This window comes from Colobus angolensis, unplaced genomic scaffold (assembly GCF_000951035.1).
Source record: "Colobus angolensis palliatus isolate OR3802 unplaced genomic scaffold, Cang.pa_1.0 Scaffold12, whole genome shotgun sequence".
In the NCBI taxonomy this organism is placed as follows: domain Eukaryota; kingdom Metazoa; phylum Chordata; class Mammalia; order Primates; family Cercopithecidae; genus Colobus; species Colobus angolensis.
In genome coordinates this window covers 5,862,895-5,886,148 of record NW_012113141.1, presented here as the reverse complement: position 1 = coordinate 5,886,148, position 23,254 = coordinate 5,862,895, and the positions used below count along the sequence as shown (strand labels likewise).

The following is a 23,254-nucleotide window of genomic DNA, read 5'->3' as shown; positions in this document are numbered from 1 at the left end:
TGGGAAGCCGAGGCAGGCAGATCACCTGAGGTCAGCAAGATCCTGTCTCAAAAAAAAACATGGTGAAACCCTGTCTCTACTAAAACTACAAAAAAAAAAAAAAAATGGCCAGGCACAGTGGCACATGCCTGTAATCCCCACTACTTGGGAGGCTGAGGCAGGAGAATTGTTTGAACCCCAGAGGCCGAGGTTGCAGTGAGCCAAGATCACACCACTGCACTCCAACTTGAGTGCTGGAGTGAGACTCCATGTCAAAAATAGAAAATCTTTATTGCTAAAAAATGGTAACAATCATCTGAGCCTTTAGCAAGTGACAATCCTTTTGCTGATAGAGGGTCTTCCCTCCATGTTGATGGCTGCTGACTAATCAGGGGTAATGGTTGCTGAAGACTGGGGTGGCTGTGGCAATTTCTTAAAATAAGACAACAATGACGTTTGCAGCATCAATGGACTTTTTCTTTCACAAAAGATTTCTCTGTAGCGTAGGATGCTGATTGATAGTGTTTTACACAAGTAATTTCTTTGAAAATTTTTTCAAAACTTGAGTCACTTCTCCCAACTCCTGCTGCTGCCTTATCAACAAAGTTTATGGAATATTGTAAATCCCTTATTGTCATTTCAGCAATGTTCACAGCATCTTCACTAGGAGTAGGTTTCATCTCAAGAAACCACTTAAGTTTGTTCATCCAGAGCAGAGTTCATCCATGTTGATGGCTGCTGGATGAACATGGATGAACTCTTCATCCATTCAAGTTTTGCCACGAGATAACAGCAATCCAGTCACATCTTCAGGCTCTACTTTAAAAAAATTGAAATTTACAAAAATAATTTTTCTTTTTTTGACTCTAGCAGGACTCAAACTTGGCAACTTTTGAATTAGAATTCCAGCGTGCTATTCAGGCTCCACTTCTAATTCTAGTTCTCTTCCTGTTTCCTCCACATACGCAATAACTTCTTCCACTGATCAGATGAGATTGGGTGCGTTCAGGGTGGTATGGCCGTAGACTTTTTTTTTTTTTTTTCCCCCTGAGACGGAGTTTTACTCTGTTGCCCAGGCTGGAGTGCAATGGTGCACTCTCAGCTCACCGCAACCTCTGCCTCCCGGGCTCAAGCGATTCTCCTGCCTCAGCCTCCTGAGTAGCTGGGATTACAGGCATGCACCACCACACCTGGCTCATTTGGTATTTTTAGTAGAGATGGGGTTTTTCCATGTTGGTCAGGCTCTCAAACTCCCGACCTCAGGTGATCCACCCACCTTGGCCTCACGAAGTGCTGGGATTACAAGTGTAAGCCATGGCACCTGGCCTTCCACTGAAATATTGAAACCCTCAGAGTCATCCATGAGGGTTGGAGTCAACTTTTTCCAAACTCTTGTTAATGTTGATATTTTGACCTCCTCCCATGAATCACAAATGTTCTTAATGGCATCTAGAATGATGAATCCTTTGCAGAAGGTTTTCAGCTTAGTTTGTCAAGATCTGTCAGAGGAATCACTATGGATAGCAGTTAAAGGCTTATGAAATTTATATCTTTAATAATAAGACTTGAAATTAATCCTTAGTCCATGGGCTTTAGAATGGATGTTATGTTGGCAGGCATGAACAGTGTTAATCTCCTTGTACATCTCTCTCAGAGCTCTTGGGTTACCAAGTGCATTGTCATTGAACAGTGATATTTTGAAAGGAATCTTTTTTTTTTTTCTCTGAGCAGTAGGTCTCAACAGTGGGCTTAAAATACTCAGTATGCCATACTGTAAACAGATGTGTTGTCATCCAGGCTTTGTTGTTTCATTTATAGAGCATAGGCAGAGTAGATATAGCATAATTGCTTTTAAAAATTTTATTATGTGTTTAATCTCTTTTATTTATTTTATTTCAATAGATTTTGGGGTATGGGTGGTTTTCAGTTACATGGATGAATTCTTTTTTATTTGTTTGTTTTTGAGATGGAGTCTCGCCCTGTCGCCCAGGCTGGAGTGCAGCGACACTATCTTGGCTCACTGCAACCTCTGCCTCCTGTGTTCAAGTGATTTTCCTGTCTCAGCCTCCCAAGTAGCTAGGGCTACAGGCATGCACCACCACGCCCAGCTAATTTTTGTATTTTTAGTAGAGACAAGCCTTCACCATATTGGCCAGGCTGGTCTCGAACTCCTGACCTTGTGATCCACCCGCCTCAGCCTCCCAAAGTGCTGGGATTACAGGCGTGAGCCACCATGCCTGGCTGGATAAATTCTTTAGTAGTGATTTCTGAGATTTTGGTGCACCTATCACCTGAGCACTGTACACTGAACCCAATATATAGTCTTTTTCTTTTTTTTTTTTTTTGAGCTGGAGTTTCACTCTTGTTGCCCAGGCTGGAGTGCAGTGACACGATCTCGGCTCACTGCAACCTCTGCCTTCCGGGTTGAAGCGATTCTCCTGCCTCAGCCTCCTGCATAGCTGGGATTACAGGCGTGTGCCACCATGCCCAGCTAATTTTGTATTTTTAGTAGAGACGGAGTTTCCTCATGTTGGTCAGGCTGGTCTCAATCTTCCGACCTCAGGTGATCTGTCTGCCTTTGCCTCCCAAAGTGCTGGGATTACAAGCATGAGCCACCATGCCTAGGCTTCAATATGTAGTCTTTTATCCCTCACTCCCCTCCCACCTGTCCCCCCAGAGTCCCCAAAGTCCATTATATCATTATTATGCCTTTGTGCCCTCATACCTTAGCTCCCACTTATAAATGAGAACATACAATATTTGGTTTTCCATTCCAGAGATACTTCACTTAGAAGAATGGCCTCCAGCTCCATCCAAGTTGCTGCAAAAGCCATTGTTTCATTCTGTTTTATGGCTAAGTAATATTCCATGGTGTATATACACCACATTTTCTTTATCCACTTGTTGGTTGATGGGCATTTAGGTTGGTTCCATATTTTTTGCAATTGCAAATTGTGAGATATAGCATAATTCTTATGGGCCCTAAGGATTTTCAGAATGATGAATGAGCATTGCCTTCAACTTAAAGTCACTGGGTACATTAGCCCTTCACAAGAGAGTCAGCCTGTCCTTTGAAGCTTGGAAGTCAGGCATTGACTTCTCTCTAGCTGTGAAAGTCCTAGATGGCATCTTCTTCCTACGTAAAGCTGTTTTGTCTACAGCGAAAATCTCTTTAGTGTAGCCACTTTCATCAAATGATCTTAGCTAGATCTGGATAACTTGCTGCTTCACCTTGCACCTTTTGTGTTACGAGGACAACTCTTTCCTTAAACCTCATAAACCTGTGCTAGCTTCAAACTTTCCTTCTGCAGCTTCCTCACTGCTTAGTTTTCATGTAATTGAAGAGAGTTAATCTTTCTCTGGATTAGGCCTTGGTTTAAGGGAATGTTGTGACTGGTTTGATCTTCTGTCCAGACCACCAAAACCTGCCCCACATCAGCAGCAAGCCTGATTCACTCTTTTATTCTTGTGTTCATTGGAGTAGCACTTTTTATTTTTTTCAAGAACTTTTCCTTTGCATTTGCAGCTTGGCTAACTGCTGTAAGAGGCCTAACTTTTGGCCTGTGTTGGCTTTTGGCTTTTGACATGCCTTCCTTATAAGCTTAATCATTCCTAGCTTTTTTTTTTTTTTTTTTGGTGGTTTCTTGAGACAGAGTTTCACTCTTGTTGCCCAGGCTGGAGTGCAATGGCACAATCTCAGCTTACGGCATCCTCCGCCTCCTGGGTTCAAGAGATTCTCCTGTTTCAGCCTCCCAAATAGCTGGGATTATAGGCTCCCACCACCACGCCCAGCTAATTTTTGTATTTTTAATAGAGATGGGGTTTTGCCATGTTGGTCAGGCTGATCTCGAACTCCTGACCTCAGGTGATCCGCCTGCCTCGGCCTCCCAAAGTGCTGGGATTTCAGGCGTGAGTCACTACGCCCAGCCCACTTCTAGCTTTTGATTGAAAGTGAGATATGTGCAATTTGTCCTTTCACTTGAATGTTCATTTAGAGGCCCTTGTAAGATTGGTTGTTTACTGGCCTAATTTTAATATTACTGTGTCTCAGGGAATAGGAAGGCTTGAGGAAGGGGAGAGAGACGGGGAAAGGACAGGTAGGTAAAGCAGAACACACACGCAGTTACCAATTACGTTTGTCGTCTTTGGGCATGGTTTGTGGTGCCTCAAAACAATTAAAATAGTAACACCAAAGGTCACTGATCCTAGATCACGATAACAAATACAGTAATAATGAAAAAGTTGGAAATACTGCAGGAATTACCAAGATGTGACACAGACACACGAAGTATGTGTATGCTGTTGGGAAAATGGGCCAATGGACTTGTTTGAAACAGGGTTGCCACATACCTTCAATTTGTGAAAAATGCAATATCCATGAAGTGTGTAATAAAGGGAAGCACAGTAGAATGAGGTATGCCTTTATTTGAAAAAGATTTACTCTTTTTATGTGCTTCTGTATAACATTTTCGACAATGAAAATTTATATTATTTGTACAATTAAAGCTATTAAAAATGTAAAAACATACAAATACTTGTGAAAGTTACAGATATTAGGATGAATCACTTTTGTCAGATCCAAACAAAATAGGGCCAGGAAGGTCACAGACAGAGGAGGCTTCTGCTTACGTGTGTGAGACGAGTGTTTCCAAAAAGTCGGACATGGTGGCTCACACCTGTAATCCCATGGACTTGGAATGCTGAGGCAGGATGGTCACTTGAGACAAGGAGTTCAAAACTAGCCTTGGCAATACAGCAAGACCTCATCTCCATAAAAATTGAGAGAGAAAAGAAAGAACCATTTTCAGGAACTTTCTAAAACCCCGCAAGAAACTCTTTGATGTCATCCGGGCATCTCCTATTTTGACAAGGTTTATTACTAGACATTCTTTACAACTAGTAATAAACCTAGTCCTTTTTTTGAGCGTACTTGCCTAGTGCTCTCAAAAGAACACTTGCCCAGTAATGGCATTTCCACCAGTTAACTGACAACAATGGCTTTGGGCCTCTGGAATGAGTGAACTCTGTTTCTAAGCAGCTTAAGTGAGTCTCTGCCTTTTTCCTAATAAAGCTTCCCTTTATCCTTTCCTCACTGGATATACTGGTGACTTGCCATCCCATGCATTCCAGATTATAATTCTCATTTCTTATTCCCGAATAAACTCAACATATTTGGGGTAATTTTCCTTAGTGTCTTTTTTTTAGACTCACATACTCTTGCTTGTGCCACACAAAAACCTATATAATGTCCAACAAATCATTATTATCATTATTATCTCATTATTTCCCATCTTTATTTTTTATTTTATTTTTTTGAGACGGAGCTTTGCTGTCTTTGCCCAGGCTGGAGTGCAATGGTACAATCTCAGCTCACTGCAGCCTCTGCCTCCTGGGTTCAAGCAATTCTCCTGCCTCAGCCTCCCGAGTAGCTGGGATTACAGGCACGTGCTACCATGTTTGTATTTTTAGTAGAGATAGAGTTTCACCATGTTGGTCATGCTGGTCTTGAACTCTTGACCTCAGGTGATCCACCCACCTCAACCTCCCAAAGTACTGAGCTTACAGGCGTGAGCCACCACGCCCGGCTGACACTTTATTTAACTGAGTTCTCACTTTCATTGGCGGCCAGATTTGGGTAGATCTCAGATACGTTTCTTGGCCACAGAGTTAGCAGGTGCTGCTTTCAACGACAGTGTCAGGTAATAGTTAATAGTACAGGAGAGGTTTATTTAGGCCAGTACAAGGATTGGAAGAGCCAAGCAGTCCTTCTCTAAATGTGCAGTTGTCAGGGGTCAGAAATATAAGGGGGTAAATCAAATATAAAAAAGGCAAGTAGAAATTTTAAGTCAGGATAAGGATATGGTCTGGAATTGTAATCGTTTGCTAATTTGTGTAAGAATGTGCCAATACTCAAAATAAAAGGATATGAGCTTGATTTGCATAAGGTTTATCTCACTAGGGAAGCTTGCCATAATGCGCCTTGATTGTTCAGACGTTATTGGGCCTGAGCTCAGTGGTGGGGCTGGTAAGTGACAGTCTTGGCTGAAGGGAATGCAACAACTGCCTTCTGGGCCTGCTTTTATTTTTACTTAAATGAAAAAGTTTCAGTAGAATCCCTAGGGGAGCATTAAATTTTATTTGCCTAATTTAAATTTTACTTAAAAATTAACCATGTGATTATATATTTTACAAAGTTGGCATGTGCATATTACCTTATAGTCTTCCTTTAAACTTAAATAAAAATGCTTATGCGAAATACTATACATTTGTTTGCATGAATAAATATATAAATGTTTCAAATGAAATAGCATATCATAAAAATCTCTCGTACGTTATCTTACTTATTTCCCACTCCCACCAGCACCACTACTATTACTTTTTGTGAGCGTGTTGTTACTTAATAAGTACATATGCATCCTTATTTTCTCCTCTTTTTACATGAAAGGTGGCATACTGTATATGGTATTCCGCATGTTGCCTTAGATTTTTTTTTTTGTAGTAATGGGGTTCTCACTGTGTTTCCCAGGCTGGTCTCAAACCCCTGGGCTCAAATGACCCTCCCATATTGGCCTTCCAAACTGCTGGGATTATAGGCATGAGCTACTGTGGCTGGCCTATTGCTTTTAAAAAGATAACACTATGAACTCTTTTCATGTTTTTACTGTTCTCTTTATTGCTATGTGGTATTGCTTTATATAGATTTATCATACTTTAACCAATTTCTCTTGGTGAACATTGGGGTAGCTCTTAGTGTTTTGCTATTATAAACTATGATGTAATAATTCTGCACCATATACATGTGCATAATTTCACAAGTGTGCAAGTACATCAGTAGGTTATATTATTAGAAGTGGAATTTCTAGGCCAGTATATGCAGATTTTAATGCAAATTACCAAATTGCCCTCCATAAATTGTACAGATTTGCATGTTCATCAGTAGTGCCATTCTGCAACATTGTCAACAAATGTGTTTTCAAACTTCTTGATTTTTGTCCGTTTGATGGTGAAAAGAAGTATCTAAGTTTAATTTGCGTTATCTTATTATGAGTGAGATTATCTTTTCACAGTTTTCAGGGCCATTTTTATTTCTTTTCCAACTGTCTTTTTATATCTTTACCCAACTTTCTGTTGGTTTGTGAAGTAATATTTCAATAATATTTTATGATTATCATTTTTAATATTTACATTCCATTCCATTATGTTATTATAGCATTTTTTTTTCTGTAGTTGGGCATTTGATCTACTTTTTGAGTGTGGCTGTTATATTTTTTCTGCTGAGAACAGTTATTAAACAGGTTTTTCTCATTAAGATTATTTATTTGGGAGTCAAAAATGCGAGGATCTGTTACAAGTTTTTGTACTGATTAGCTATGAGGAAACCACATAACTTGTCTGGGTGTGAGTTGGTAAAACTTGGAACTTTCAAAGTTTGAAATCCCCTAGAGCCACAGTATGTAGAAATGGATTGCCCAAATTAATAAATCTTGACTACTTAATATGATCTTAGTCTCTTCCCCTAAATGAAATTAATTAAATTTTGTTGCAGTGTTTTCTACCAAAGATATGAGAGTGCTAAAGAGATAAAAGGAACCCTAAGCTCACCTAGGCAATTCTTTCATTTTACCAGTGGGTGAACTTTTTTCCCAAGGAGGAGGGATGAGCTTCTTTATTATACACAGCTAGCTGTTGAGTAGTACAGTTGAGACCAATCTTGGATCATTGGATTTCTACCATACTACTTAGTGTTTTTCTGTTTTGTTTTTTTTACCATACTACTTAGTGGTGTTGTTATTGTTTTAATTTCTTTCTCCTTTTTATCTTCCATATCTCCTGAGCAGTTAGATATTAATACATGTTTGATACCGATGTCTTTATGTTTTTTTTTTTTTTTTTAAGAGGCGGGGTTTTACCATGTTGCCCATGCTGGACTTAAATTCCTGGGCTCAAGCTGTCCTCCCACCTCAGCCTCTTAAGTAGCTGACATGTGCCACCATGCCCAGCTACAGGCGTGTGCCACCATGCCCAACTACATTTTGTTTTTCTTTGGAAAGTTTTTGTTTGATTCTGTGTTTTATTTCTACACTTACCATAATCTAGGCACTCAGCACCCAATACCTAGGTTATTAATGCCTTCTGGCTGTACTGATCACTTTCCTGTGAGCTCTGTCTGCCTTTGCTTCTTTGCAGTTTATTCAATGCATTGCTGATAGATTGATATGCTTTAACCCATGTTTTTACCATGGCCTCTTCCTATGAAAAAACTTGAGTGGCTTCCTATTTTACATATGCTCTAAATTTCAAAGGTTCTTCTCAAGTGATTGTGGCTTACTTAGTTGATCATATGTCTAGCTGTCCTCTACATCTGATCAGATGTTGTAAATTTATCTTCCAGGCTTATATACCCCTTGGATGTTAGAACTTTTGGTTTTTTTGAGGTAGGGTCTTACTCCGTCACTTAAGCTGGAGTGCAGTTGCAATCTCGGCTCACTGCAACCTCCATCTCCTGGGTTCAAGTGATTCTCTTGCCTCAGCCTCCTGAGTAGCCGGAATTACAGGCGCCTGCCACCATGCCCAGCTAATTTTTGTATTTTTAGTAGAGACAGGGTTTCACCATGTTGGCCAGGCTGGTCTCGAACTCCTGACCTCAAGTGATTTGCCCACCTTGGCCTCCCAAAGTGCTGGGATTACAGGTGTGAGCCACCGCACCCATCCTGTTCCAACTTTTGAATTGGCTATGTTATTTATTTTAAACATTGAAAACTTCCAAGTGTCTGTTCTTTCTGTTGTCAGTGATGAATAATGTTTCCTCTAGATATGCATGTTTTAGTTTAGTGCTCATTTTTGCTGTAGCGAAGAGCAGTGCTATTTATGTGAATGTACATGTGGAGTTGAGAAATGTTAATTTTGAAATGAACAACAACAACAAAAAAATCAGAAGTTGCCAGACAGGAAGAAAATATAATGGACAGCTTCCTGGGTGCTGGATTTTGCTAGAGTATGTGCAATAAAATGAGATGATTTCTGGGATTGGGGAAGGACATAAGAATTGTGTTACTAAAGCTTAGGTCATGGAAAGTAGGAGAAAAGATGAACAGTTTTTCCATTTTGTCTATATGAGGGCAGGATTTAGGTCCAATTTTGAAATTAGACCTAGATTGGATAAAGGGAGCTAGGAGCAAAGTTGACTTCAGAGACTATAGGTATAGATCCCAGGGAAGAGTTAATAGTTACCAGCGCATTGATTTTAGGAGATGCCTGGGTAGTCTAACCTGTCTTGAATCCAAATAATAGAAGACAGTTTTCTAAGTAAATTAGGAACTTAGAGTATACTTAAATGTTAGGAGCAAGTACCTGTATAGTTTGTACACAGACATGTGAAAGTAAAATGGTTAGGTATTTAAGCACTAATAATGTAACAAGTCCTGTGCTAGACTATGTGTTTACAACGTGAAAAAAAATAATAATTTGGGCCTTAGGGCAAAGGGAGAAAAATTTATGCTATAGGAAGATATGTACAAAATGCAAGGTAGTTTAAATTAGGAATCAGTGGGCTGGACATGGTGGCTCACACCTGTAATCCCAGCACTTTGGGAAGCCAAGGCGGGCAGATCACTTGAGGTCAGGAGTTTGAGATCAGCCTGGCCAATATGGTAAAACCCTGTCTTTACTAAAAATACAAAATTAGCTGGGCATAGTAGCACATGTCTGTAATCCCAGCAACTTGGGAGGCTGCGGCAGGAGAATTGGTTGAACCTGGGAGGTGGAGGTTGCAGTGAGCCGAGATCATGCCACTGCACTCCAACCTTGTGACAGAGCAAGACTCCATCTCAAAACACACACACAAAAATTTAGGAATTAGTGAACTGTGCTTTGAGAAAAATCAAAGGGGGCATGGATACTTTGTATAATTTGAATGAATTACCCCTACAAAAAAGTGGAACCATAAAGAAATGTGTCTTCCTCCATCAGCCCATCTGGTGTATTAAAACAGTGAGGTACTATACTGAGCCCTGAAAGTCGTAATCTAGAGGGAAAAAATCATTTACATTAATTCTCTGGATGGAGGTGCCTGAAATGATCCTATGGTTTTGGGGGTGTCCTTTAACATTTCTCTGACTTAATCAAAATTTTACACCATTCTGAGGCTTAAGACTAAACAAAAGCTTTTGCTGACTAACCCAGTCTCAACTTAATCTTTTTTATTTGTAGTTTTCTGTCATATCTATCATAATATTTTTATGCTTCAAGATATAATTTTAGGCCAGGCGTGTTGGCTCACGCTTGTAATCTCAGCACTTTAGGAGACCGAGGCAGGTGGATCACCTGAGGTCAGGAGTCTGGAACCAGCCTGACCAACATGGTGAAACCCCATCTCTATTAAAAATACAAAAATTAGCCAGGCATCATAGAGTGCGCCTGTAGTCCCAGCTACTCAAGAGGCTGAGACAGAATTGCTTGAATCTGGGAGGCAGAGGTTGCAGTGAGCTGAGATCATGCCACCACACTCCAGCTTGGCAATAGAGCGAGACTCCATCTCAAAAAAAAAAAAAAAAAATATGATTTTAGAAATCTATTGTTTTAAAAGTGTTTTATATTTATCTTGTTTAATTAGAATATAGATAGTTTGTGGCTTTCTGGGTCTCACATAGGGCTGTACATACAATAAGAATTTAATAAATTTTTATTGAATAAGAACTTCCTAGCTGGGTGCAGTGGCTCATGCCTGTAATCCTGGCACTTTGGGAGGCCAAGGCGGGCGGATCACTTGAGGTCAAGAGTTCGAGACCAGCCTGGCCAACATGGTGAAACCCTGTCTCTACTAAAAAAAACAAAAATTAGCCAGGTGTGGTGTCGCGTGCCTGTAATCCCAGCTACCCGGGAGGCTGAGGCAGGAGAATCGCTTGAACCTGGGAGATGGAGGTTGCAGTGAGCTGAGATTGCATCACTGCACTCCAGCCTGTCTCTACTAAAAAAAACAAAAATTAGCCAGGTGTGGTGTCGCGTGCCTGTAATCCCAGCTACCCGGGAGGCTGAGGCAGGAGAATCTCTTGAACCTGGGAGATGGAGGTTGCAGTGAGCTGAGATTGCATCACTGCACTCCAGCCTGGGTGATAGAGCAAGACTCAGTCTCAAAAAAAGGAAAAAGAATAAGAACTTCCCAGTAATTCTCTTGGATGCTGAGTTAGTTGGTTTTTGATGGGGCAACAAACGACACCCAAATCTTTGTAGCTTACAGTAACACACATTTATTTCTCACCAGCATTCTGCAGATCAGCTGTGCTCAGCTGGCTCAGCTGGGCTTGCCAGTGGTTTTTTCCAGGCTGAAGTTTGTTCATTATGGATGCCATTTGTTTGAAGGATCAGTGTCTCTTTGGGACATGGTCTTCTCTCAGTGGAGTGCAGGAACACAAGAAGACTAACAGCAGCACCTCTTAAAAGCACTTCATGGAACTGGTCCACATTCCATTGGTTAGAGCAAGACATATGGCAAGACATACACCAAAAACTTAAAGAGTAGGAAATTTATGACCTGGCATTACTATGCAGAAGGGGAAGAAAAAAGTAGGAAAGTAATTTTGCCTAAGGGATGGGGGATGGGAGAGCAAGTATTTATTGAACAGTAATATGCACTAATACAGATGTTTCTGATTTAAAACAAAATATTAAAATTTTTTTTTAAGTGAAGTTTTAAGTATAGAGAATCTGGTAGAGAGGAGGGCCTCCAAGGACCTGGGCGTGAGAAAGATTTAATAAAAACTTCAAAGCAGTATCAGCATTATAAGGTGGGGGGCAGCAAAGTCTTCCCTCCTAGGTTGAAGTCTCCCCACCTAACTCCTGGACATTGAAGTATGGAGTTAGTCCTCCCTAGGTTCAAATTCTAGATCCATCACTTCCTACCTATGTACTCTTGAGCAAGTTATATTTTAGATCTGTAAAATGTGGGTACCAGTTATCTTTTTTCATTTCAGCTCTAAACGCATCTTTCATTGTCCCATTTGTGGTACTGGAAGTTTTTCCCTTGCCAGTTACTGTTAAACTTTGTCAGTAGAGAGACTAGAAGGACCCTGGAGGAGGGGTGTTTCTTGCTGATTCTAGTGTGCCCTTTGTGGATTGCTTCTGTAGCATGCTGGAACTAGTGGGATATTCAATGGCACCCAACTCTTAAGGAGTTTTAGCAGCAACTCTCATATGCAATTTCCTAGTGAAACTGCCTCTCCATGGGTGACTTCCCCTGGCATCACAAAGTTCAGCTTCCCAACAAATTCCACTGGCATGAGTTGTCCAGTAGATGACTTGTTCTGGCATCACAGAGAGTGACTTTCTAGTGCATTTTGCTGGCGTGGTACCTTAGTACGTTTCTCTGACATATATAGCTGTGCCCTCTCCACACAGTCTGATCTCTGCCCTGTCAGTGAGAGTAGACCTTTTATAGACTGGTCATTTCTTGGTGCTCTGTGTCAGATCTCGAATAGTAACTGCTCCCTATATCTGCTATTTCTTTAACTTCTGAGTAGTAAATTTCCTGTTGTAACTAATAATTTTTTATTTATTTATTTATTTATTTATTTATTTATTTTATTTATTTTTTGAGACAGCGTCTTGATCTGTTGATCATAGCTCACAGTCACCTCAACATCCTGGGCTTAAGTAGTCCTCTCACCTCAGCCCCCTGAATAGCTGGGACTACAGGTGCATGTCACTACACTTGGCTGATTTTTTTTGGTAGAGATGGGGTCCTACTGTGTTGTCTAGGCCGTTCTTCAACTTCTGGGCTCAAACAATCCTCTCTCCTTGGCCTCCCAAAGTGCTAAGATTATAGGCATGAGCCACATACCTGACCTTAATAATGTTTTATATTAAGTTTCTTATTCAATTTATCATGTGGTTTCTGTCTTCTAATTGTACTTTGACTAATATATCAGGTTTATAAGTAGTACTTTCTCATAAGATTATTCTGAGGATTAAATGGGATAATATAAGCAATTTATTTAGAATAGTGCCTGTCATAGAGCAGTTACTTTAGTGTTTATTAGAAATATTGGTAGGATCATCATCATCATAACTACCACTAGCTAAGAGTGACATTTCTACTTATTGTCCACAGGATGTTTCGTCTGAACTCACTTTCTGCTTTGGCAGAACTGGCTGTGGGTTCTCGATGGTACCATGGAGGATCACAGCCCATGCAGATCCGGCGAAGACTGATGATGGTGGCTTTCCTGGGAGCATCTGCAGTAACTGCAAGTACTGGTCTTTTGTGGAAGAGGTGAGTGTTATCCAACCATCTTGTTCTTGCATATACTTTTATTCTTCCAGTCATCACTGTTGTCAGAAAGGAGTTGATTTCTGGCTTAACTCTGTATCAAAATTTCTTGCCCAGATCATTTGGTATTATGAATTTTCATCTATGAAATAAGATGTTTCAGAGAATTCAACATGCCAAGGCAATACATGGGAAACACTGTGCTTCAAGGTCTGCCTGTCTCTTCTGCTGAACATTTTAAATAACGTGGTAGGGATAGCAATAGCAGCTTTAGAAAATGAATGGTTTCTGGCCAGGCACAGTGACTCACGCCTGTAATCCCAGCACTTTGGGAGCCCAAGGTGGTCGGATCACTTGAGGTCAGGAGTTCAAGACCAGCTTGGCCAACATGGCAAAAACCCATCTCTACAAAAATACAAAAAATAGCCAGACACAGTGACGTGAGCCTATAGTCCCAGCTACTTGGGAGGCTGAGGCAGGAGAATTGTTTGAACCTGGGAGTCGGGTGGAGGTTGCAGTAAGCCAAGATTGCGCCACTGCACTCCAACCTGGATGACAGAGCAAAACTGTCTCGGAAAAAAAGAAAAAAAAAAAAAAGAAAATGAACGCCTTCTGAGACTTCACAACTTGGCGACCCTGTGAAATTAACTAAGGAACCTTGGTACTTTAGTGTCCCTGATAATTTTTTTCACTTGTTATGGAAACTTCCTTGGAGAGAAGAGAAAATGTAGCGAGCCACAGTCTTCTCTTTCTTAAAATACATAGGTACTGTTTTTCTGACTCTGTCACTCTGTTTTTAATTTTTGTTTGTTTGGTTTTTGAGATGGAGTCTTGCTCTGTCGCCCAGGCTGGAGTGTAGTGGCACAATCTCAGCTTACTGCAACCTCTGCCTCTGGGTGCAAGCAATTCTCAGCCTCCCAAGTAGCTGGGATTACAGGTGTGTACCACCATGCCTGGCTAATTTTTTTTTTTTTTTTTTGGATTTTTGTATTTTTAGTAGAGATAGGGTTTCATCATGTTGGTCAGGCTGATCTCGAACTCCTGGGGTCAAGTGACATGACCACCTCAGCCTCCTAAAGTGTTGAGATTACAGGCGTGAGCCACCATGCCCAGCCTCTAGGGCTAATTTAGCCCTATTAATATAGGATGATCTTTCTGGGATGCTATTAAATGCCTTAGGTGTTCCGTGAGATTCCTCTAGTCTGACTTGGTGTAGAGCTTGATTATTTTCTCTTGTGAGCTCTGGAAATTGACTGGCCTGTGGCTCCTTGGCAATTATTTTGTGTAGTTTCATCCTAAAGAATGCACTGCTTAGTGTTGACTCAGTACTCAAGAGTGTTCCATATACATTTTTGGAGCTCTTTCTCTGTGTGACTTTTTCCTCTTGAGTCCTCTGCCTCACCAATTCCAGGCACCTCAGGTTTTCTAAACTTTGATCTCTGTCACCTTAATTTAACAAGATCACTGTATTTGACTTGGGATCCTCTTTGTGGTCTAGAAAATGTTTCCAGACAGAAATTCTGGGCAATTATAGGCCTCCATTTTTCTTTTTCTTTTTTTTTCCTTTTTTTTTTTGAGATGGAGTTTCACTCTGTCACCCAGGCTGGAGTGCATTGGTGCAATCTCGGCTCACTGCAACCTCTGCCTCCCAGGTTCAAGAGATTCTCTTGCCCCAGCTTCTCGACTAGCTGGGACCAGGCAAGCACCACTACACCCGGTTAACTTTTGTATTTTTAGTAGAGATGGGGTTTTACCATGTTGGCCAGGCAGGTCTCGAACTCCTGACCTCAAGTGATCCACGCACCTTGGCCTCCCAAAATGCTGGGATTACAGGTGTGAGCCACTGCTCCCGGCCAGGCCTCCATTTGCTTAGAGAGTTGCATACTGTGCAGTGTCTGAAAGCAATCATTTGATATATTTTGTTCAATTTTCTGTATTTTTGCCCTGGTGGAAAGTCAAATCTATTACAGTTTGCTCCATTATGACTGTAAGCAAAAGTCTTCTTTTTTTTTTTTTGTTTTGTTTTGAGGCGGAGTCTCGCTCTGTCGCCCGGGCTGGAGTGCAGTGGCCGGATCTCAGCTCACTGCAGGCTCCACCTGCCGGGTTCCCGAGTAGCTGGGACTACAGGTGCCCGCCACCTCGCCCAGCTAGTTTTTTGTATTTTTTAGCAGAGACGGGGTTTCACTGTGTTAGCCAGGATGGTCTCGATCTCCTGACCTTGTGATCCACCCGTCTCGGCCTCCCAAAGTGCTGGGATTACAGGCTTGAGCCACCGCGCCCGGCCAAAAGTCTCTTTGTACATCGTTGTATTTCATCAGTTCTGTAATATTTAATTAATTTTAGTATTATATCATTACAGCAGTGGCTTCAACTACCAGAAATACTTGTATTATTTTTAAAAAAAGAAATACTTGTATTATTTTGAGCCCCTATTTCTTCTTTATTTGTGTTCCTTTTTATTGTAGTGATTGATGCATTTTTTTAACCATTTTTTTTCTAAAGACCTTGATATTTCACCCTTTCAGTTACAGTTGGGAGAAGGGGAGGATGAGAATGGGAAGAGTTGGAGTGAGATGAAGAACGAGGAGGGGCTCTATGGCTGGAAGTCTAGTCCATGTAGTTGTTGTGCTGGAAGGGCTCATTGTCTCTGGTTTCAGTGAGAAGATGTGTGGATGAGGGCTTCTGTCACATGTCTTCACCATTTCAAAATATGCAGTTCAGTAGTTTAAAGTGTATTCACATCATTGTGAAACAGATCTCCAGAACGTTTTCATCTTGCAAAACTGAAACTCTACTCATTCAAGAGCAACTTCCTTGCTTCCCCTTCCCTCAGCCCATGGTAACCCCCATTCTACTTTCTGTTTCTGTAAATTTAAATATTCCAGGTAACTCATGTAAGTGAAGTAATACAATATTTGTGGTTTTGTGTCTGGTTTATTTCACTTAGCATAATGCCCTCAAGATTCATCCATGTTGTAGCTTGTGACAGGATTTCCTTCCCTTTTAGGGCTGAAAAATATTCCATTATATGTATATACCACATTTTGTTTATTCATCTGCCAACGGACTTACGAGTTGTTTCCACCTCTCAACTATTGTGCATAGTGCTGCTGTGAACATGGATGTGCAGATATTTCTTTGAGACCATTTCATTTCTTTGGGATATATACCCAGAGATCATGTGGAAGTTCTATTTAATATTTTTTGAGGAACTTCTTCATGTAGAATATTTGACAAGTTTTGTTGCTGTTGCTCTGCTAAGCTGTATCTGTTTGCTTATTTGGCTAATATGATGGACGTTCAGGATTAATCCAGATTTCTTTTTTGCATATCCAGGGCCCATGCAGAATCTCCACCATGTGTAGACAACCTAAAAAGTGACATTGGTGATAAAGGGAAGAATAAAGATGAAGGGGATGTTTGTAACCACGAAAAAAAGACTGCAGATCTTGCGCCTCATCCAGAAGAGAAAAAGAAGAAACGTTCTGGATTCAGAGACAGAAAAGTATGAAGCATAGTCTGACAAGTTGATCAGAAGTATATCCTAAAGTAGAAGAATGCAGTTCAGTCTTTTTAATCATATGTTTCAGATGGTTAATTTTCACTTTCAAGTTAACACTTCTTTGCTATTTTCCATCATGTTCTAAGCCAAAAGTACTCTTGGAATGTGAAGTTAAAGGAGGTAGTTAAAAGGATCTAGGACCAATAACCGCAATTAGCATATTTTTTCTTAGTTCTTTCAGTTCAGCTGCCTAAGGTGATTCTTTGTTTCTGGATCTTCCTGATGCTAAGTGTTATATATGTTAAGTTGAGTCTTTGTGGTATTTCTGATACCAAGTTGTAGAGAGAGAATAAAATCTCTTTGGAAACATAACTTCTAGAAGACCAAGTAACTTTGAGGACAGCACAAACTTCAAATGACTATCAAGATTTTATGTAATTAGACCCTGCGCGGTGGCTCATGCCTATAATCCCAGCACTCTGGGAGGCAGAGGCGGGCAGATCACCTGAGGTCAGAAGTTCAAGACCAACCTGGCCAATGTGATGAAACCCTGTCTCTACTGAAAATACAAAAAGTAGCCTGGCATGGTGGCATGCACCTGTAGTCCTAGCTACTCAGGAGGCTGAGGCAGGAGAATTGCTTGAACCTGGGAGGTGGAGGTTGCAGTGAGCTGAGATTGTGCCACTGCACTGCAGCCTGGGTGACAAAGCAAGACTCAGTCCAAAAAAAGAAAAGAAAAAGAAAAAAAAAGATTTTATGTAATGAACACAACCTGCTGTTATATAGCTTTGCCTCAGTGAAGTTTCAGTTCCACTACAGCAGTTCCTATGATATCGGGTATTTGATTTCATCTAACATGAGTGATGAACAATGAAAAGGATAGATTTCTTAGACATTTTACATGTCAAGGTTAAAATTCAGGGAATTGCCTTCCATTGCTAAACTATAGCTAATAATGCAACAAGATAATTTGAGTTATTTCTGTATTTTGTGTGTGTGTGGTTTATGTATTTGCAAGAAGAGTTCTTCTTTGTAAAATCTGCATCTTCTGTCTGGTGTTATCTGTTAGAGGAAGTTATTTTTTATTTTTGGAGACAGAGTCTCCCTCTGTTGCCCAGACTAGAGTGCAGTGGCACGATCTTGGCTCACTGTAACCTCTGCCTCCTGGGTTCAAGCAGTTCTCCTGCCTCAGCCTCCCAATAGCTGGGATTACAGGTGTGTACCTGTACCATGTGTGTACATGTGTACCATGCCCAGCTAATTTTTGTATTTTTAGTAGAGATGGAGTTTCACCATGTTGGCTAGGCTGGCCTTGAACTCCTGACTTCAGGTGATCCACCTGCCTCGGCCTCCCAAAGTGCTGCGTTTATAGGCATGAGCCACCATGCCCAGCCTAGATGAAAGTATTAAATGTGTTTTCTCTATACCCAAATTCATGTCTGATTGAGGTGAATTTGAACAAAAGTTATGCATCACAAGTCAATTATCAAGTTTTATCAATGATCCTTGTTTTTCTGGCAGGATACATTTATTTACTCTTTTGCCCTGAGTGAATTCAAAGAAAGCACAACTTTACTCTGTGCCAGTAGTTTCATCTACAGGCCAGTCACACTTTCCATTTTGCAAAATACAGCTAAAATGTCCCAAATAAACATTTATTTTGAACCTACTTCCATTTTCTATTCCTACTGTCTGCTCAGCAGATGAACATGTCTCATACTTCATAGAAAAAATTAAAGCTATCAGGGTGATTTACTCAAATTCCAACTCTTATAGTTACAAAACCTATCTTATCTGTATTTGAAATAATTCTTATTTCTTTCACTATTTTCACTTATTTCAGAGGAAGAGCTGTCTTTTCCCTGTTCAAGGATAATTGTTTTAATGTCTTTCTGTATCTCTAATAATCTATTTCATCACTTATTCTGTCTTCATTCTGTTTTTTCAGTCATTCTTTGAATATTCATTCCTTTACATGATCTATATAGACATGTTAAGAATTTCTCTATTTATAATTTAAGAAATAATAAACCACATTTTTATGCCATAAGTTTTGTTTTTTGTTTGTTTGTTTGTTTTGAGATGGAGTCTCGGTCTGTTGCCCAGGCTGGAGTGTAGTGGTGTGATCTAGGCTCATTGCAACCTCTGTCTACCAGATTCAAATGATTCTGATGCCTCAGCCTCCTGAGTAGCTGGGGTTACAGATGCCTGCCACCATGTCTGGCTAACTTTTGCATTTTCAGTAGAAACGGGGTTTCACCACGTTAACCAGGCTGGTCTCGAACTCCTGAGCTCAGGTGATCTGCCCACCTTGGCCTCCCAAAGTGCTGGGATTATAGGCATGAGCCACTGTGCCTGGCTTATGTCATAAGTTTATTAAAAACATATCTATTATCCTATGTAAATTCAAGGGTTTGTTTTATTTTTCAGAGATTGCACCTCTTAAAATGCTTTTCATATCTGTTTCATGGATGAATTAAAACATCCTTGTTTCTTAAGCAGTTGGTGTCTTGCTATAAATAAATGTGCATAAAATCCAGATCCAGAGTACAAAGTCATTATAATTAGTAACCACCACTTATTTTCTATTGAAAATAGCATGTTCTTCCCTGAGCCCTCTTTATAGTGCCTCGTGCCTGCTGTGGACCGCAGAGGTTGTGAACCTCTGGATGCCCTGTTCCAGCGTGGTGCTATTGGAAGTTCAGTGAGAGGTGCATAGACTGAAGGCAAGAGAGATGGCAGCACCACACCAAGTCCTCCTTAAACTGCATTTTTTAATCCCCTTTTTCTTCTCCATTTTGATCATGTATTTTTCTCTCGCTACTTTCCCATTCATTTTTTTCCCTCTGGTCTGGTCCTGTGATGTCTACATCAGCGGTCCCCAACCTTTTTGGCACCAGGGACTGGTTTTGTGGAAGACAGTTTTCCTGCAGACCAGAGTGGGAGGGGATGGTTTGAGGAGAAACTGTTCCACTGCAGATCATCAGGCATTAGATTCTCATAACGCACACAACCTAGATCCTTTGCATGTGCAGTTCACAGTCGGGTTCATGCTCCTATGAGAATCTAATGTTGCCGCTGATCTGACAGGAGACAGAGCTCAGTCAGTCATGTTCCACTGCTGCTCACCTCCTGCTATGCAGCCTGGTTCCTAACAAGCCTCGGACCAGTACCAGTCCTTGGCCCGGGGCTGGGAACCCCTGCTCTATATGTTGTCCTTCACATTCTCACTTTTCTTTTTCTTTTAACTTTTTTCTTTTTAAAACATTTATTTTAAAAAAAATTTATTCATTGTGGAGGCAAGGTCTCACTATGTTGCCCATGCTGGTTTCAAATTTCTGAGCTCAAGTGATCCTCCCACCTTGGCCTCCCAAAGTACTAGGACTACAGGCATGAGCCACTGTGCCCGGCCCTCTCATTTTTCATTTATACTTTTGTTCTTTTATGTTCTCTTAATTTTTATGTAATATTTCAAATATTCAGAGAAAAAAGAGAATAATGTTTTTTATATTTTATAAAATTAGTCTATAAAATTACGTAAGTTTTATAATTTTATAAACAACCAACACTCACTTTTGTCAAGTTTTATTTAATATTGTATTTACTTCAGATTGTTTTTTAAAAAATAAATGAGTATTTAAAAATACACTGCTTTTATACTCCCTTCAGTCCTTTTCCTCCCCCATCATCTTCCATCTTCTTCAGAGGTAAATTGGTATCCTAAATTTGCGTTTTTGTTTTTTGTGGGTTTTTTTATTTTATTTTTTGGAGAGAGGATCTTGCTCTGTCACATAGGCTGGAGTGCAGTGGTACAATCATAGCTCACTGCAGCCTTGCACTCATAGGTTTAAGTAATACTGCTGCCTCAGCCTCTGCAATAGAGAGGACTAGAGGTGTGTGCCACCATGCCCAGCTCATTTGAAAAAATAAAATTTGTAGAGTCAGAGTCTTGCTCTGTCACCCGGGCTGGAATGCAATGGCACAATGAAAGCTCACTGCAGCCTTGAACTTCTGGGCTCAGGTTATTATCCTGCCTCAGCCCTATTAGCCAGAACTACAGGCATGCATCTCCATAAGCAGCTAATTTTTAAAAATTTTTTTTATAGAATGGGGACTTGCCCAGGCTAGTCTCAAACTCCTGGCTTTAAGAGATCATCCCGCTGCTGCCCCTTTTTGTTTTCATTTGTTTGTTTTGCTTACTTTTTCCTATTTAGTGCTTCAGTGGCTGCTTTCTCTCACCTGCTAGGTATTTTTGTTCAGAAGTAGACCTTATATTCATAGCCTGTGCTTCATTGTATTGAAGATCCAGACACTGAGCCCAACAACCGTTTGGCAAAGGTTCTGGGGCAAAGCTGTGGAAAATGCTCTAAATGAGCATTTTCTCTAGGTAGCAGCTTACTAAAACTTCACCCTCCTTTCGTGGTCAAGAGAAGCCCTGCCATAGCTTCTTCTGGTTTTATTCAATGAATTTAGCTCTGGGTTCATGCCTCCTTTTTTGCACACTTACTGCCCTTCATCCCATATACTGTGAGCTGCTAATTGCTTTGCCTGTTTTCAGCCTGAAGCCCAGAAGCCTACAACTTCATTTCTTCTTACCATAGTATGTTTCTATGTAGTCCGTGAGCCACAGAGATGGTGTCTTGTTTTGAACTGGTTATGCCTTTTAAATTTTTCTCATCTTTAAATTTACCAATGATTTTTATATTTTTAGAGCACAGGCTCAAAAACCAGAAAATTCTAAGTGTATTGAAATCCCACTGTCGTTTCTGTACTTTTCATATATAAAATTGTTCTTTGAATTGTGAAATCTGTTTACAGAAAGTATTGCTGCTTTTTAGACTCTTGCTCAGTAAAGATCTGATTTGTTATTTTTATATTTCTGATAGCTTTGCCTGCATTGTTGTTTCTGAGCTATTTGTTTGAGACTATGTTTAGTGGCATCTTCATTTTAAAAGGCCAAATCATTTAGTTCAATTTGTTGTAATTTTAAATTGATAGGAAAATATGAATATTAAAAGATGTAAAATGTGCTATACATGCCAAACAAAATGCTAAAGAAAGTAGGCTGCTGCTGGACACCCGATCAGTTTACAAACAACAGAATGAATAGAAAAATGGAAGGAAACTATTGAGCATTTTCTGTGTGCCATAGTATATATTTATATGCATGCATCTATGTATGTATGTATATATATTTGTGTGAGTATATATGTAGACATACACTTATATACATATATAGTTTATTATGTGGAGGAATTTAGTAGCTTGTCTAAAATCATACAACTGGTTACTCATAGAGGCAGGCATAAAATTATAAAATTTATGTCTGTCTGACATCAAAACTCTTGCTCCTTATTCTGCATTCTTTTAACATTATGTCTTCTGGTCACAAGACTTTGTTCATGGTTTAACCTTGGTCAGTTATTGTCATGGCATTTCAGTGATCTTAGGATTTCTAAATGTGATCTTGAGTCTTGATTTTTCACTGTATCCACTGTGGTGGAGATTGCTGGTTGTCCACTGAATGGGAGTAATTTGAACCATGTCTAGGCCTGACTGCTAAAGCCCGCACAGGGTTTTTCAATGCACTTTCCCCTTTTCCTGGAAGCTGGAATGGTGATGAGCTGAACTGACCTTGGAAGCCATATGTTGGCTGCCTTGAGCTTGAGTACATGAAGGAACTTACCAATTCCTGCCAACCAGGAATGTGCACTGTGGGTTGTATCTTAGGGAGAAAGACAATTTCATTTTATTGGAGATACTGTATTTTGGGGTGTATTTGTAGTAGCATTTTAACCTACCCTAACTAATATGCTTGTTTTAAAAGAAAGGCCAAGAATCAAGGCCATAGAGATTTTTCTTTCTTTCTTTTTTTTTTTAGATGGAGTCTTGCTCTGTCACCCAGACTGGAGTGCAGTGGCCTATGAAGTTTCCTGGGCCTAGGTTTTACTGATGCTTACTCTCAGTGCAATTCAACATGTTCCTCTTTTCTCTGTATTACCTAAATATTGGCATCTGAATTCTGAGGCTTGGTCAGACTCAGTTTTGATCCTTGCAGCCTAGTGGTGGTATTATGTTATTTTACCATAAGACACCTAATGTCTAGTTGCTTTTCTTTTTGCAGTATTAACAGCTATTGATGTTCATTGCCTATATCTGTTAATTCATTGAAGTTGCAAAATGATATTCTAATTTTATCAAATCTTTTTCATTTATTAATTGGAATATTTTATAAACAGACACTATCCCTCATCTACTATTTGATTATAAATTCTCTTTGGCTACTCCTTGATGCATCATATAGGAAAAATAATGCCCAAATTTTGATCCAATTAAGTCTAGCAGTGTTATTGAAGACAAGTGTCTTAATAATGCTCAAGAAAGTCTTTTTTTTTTTTGAGACGGAGTCTGGCTCTGTCGCCCAGGCTGGAGTGCAGTGGCCAGATCTCAGCTCACTGCAAGCTCTGCCTCCCGGGTTTACGCCATTCTCCTGCCTCAGCCTCCCGAGT

The 23,254-nt window shown here is 40.2% G+C and overlaps 1 protein-coding gene across 3 annotated transcripts in view; it reads left to right on the top strand.

The window, feature by feature from the left end:
* Positions 1-23,254, top strand: part of MICU1 (mitochondrial calcium uptake 1) — a 285,211-nt gene that overhangs the window by 44,228 nt on the left and 217,729 nt on the right. For 2 of the 3 annotated variants that reach the window (XM_011927810.1, XM_011927803.1), the window contains exons 2-3: positions 13,085-13,246; positions 16,580-16,748. In XM_011927810.1, the coding sequence (XP_011783200.1) occupies positions 13,086-13,246; positions 16,580-16,748 (330 nt within the window). In that variant the 5' untranslated portion in view covers position 13,085. The remainder of the gene's footprint in view (positions 1-13,084; positions 13,247-16,579; positions 16,749-23,254) is intronic. The other variant, XM_011927818.1, reaches the window with a different exon arrangement.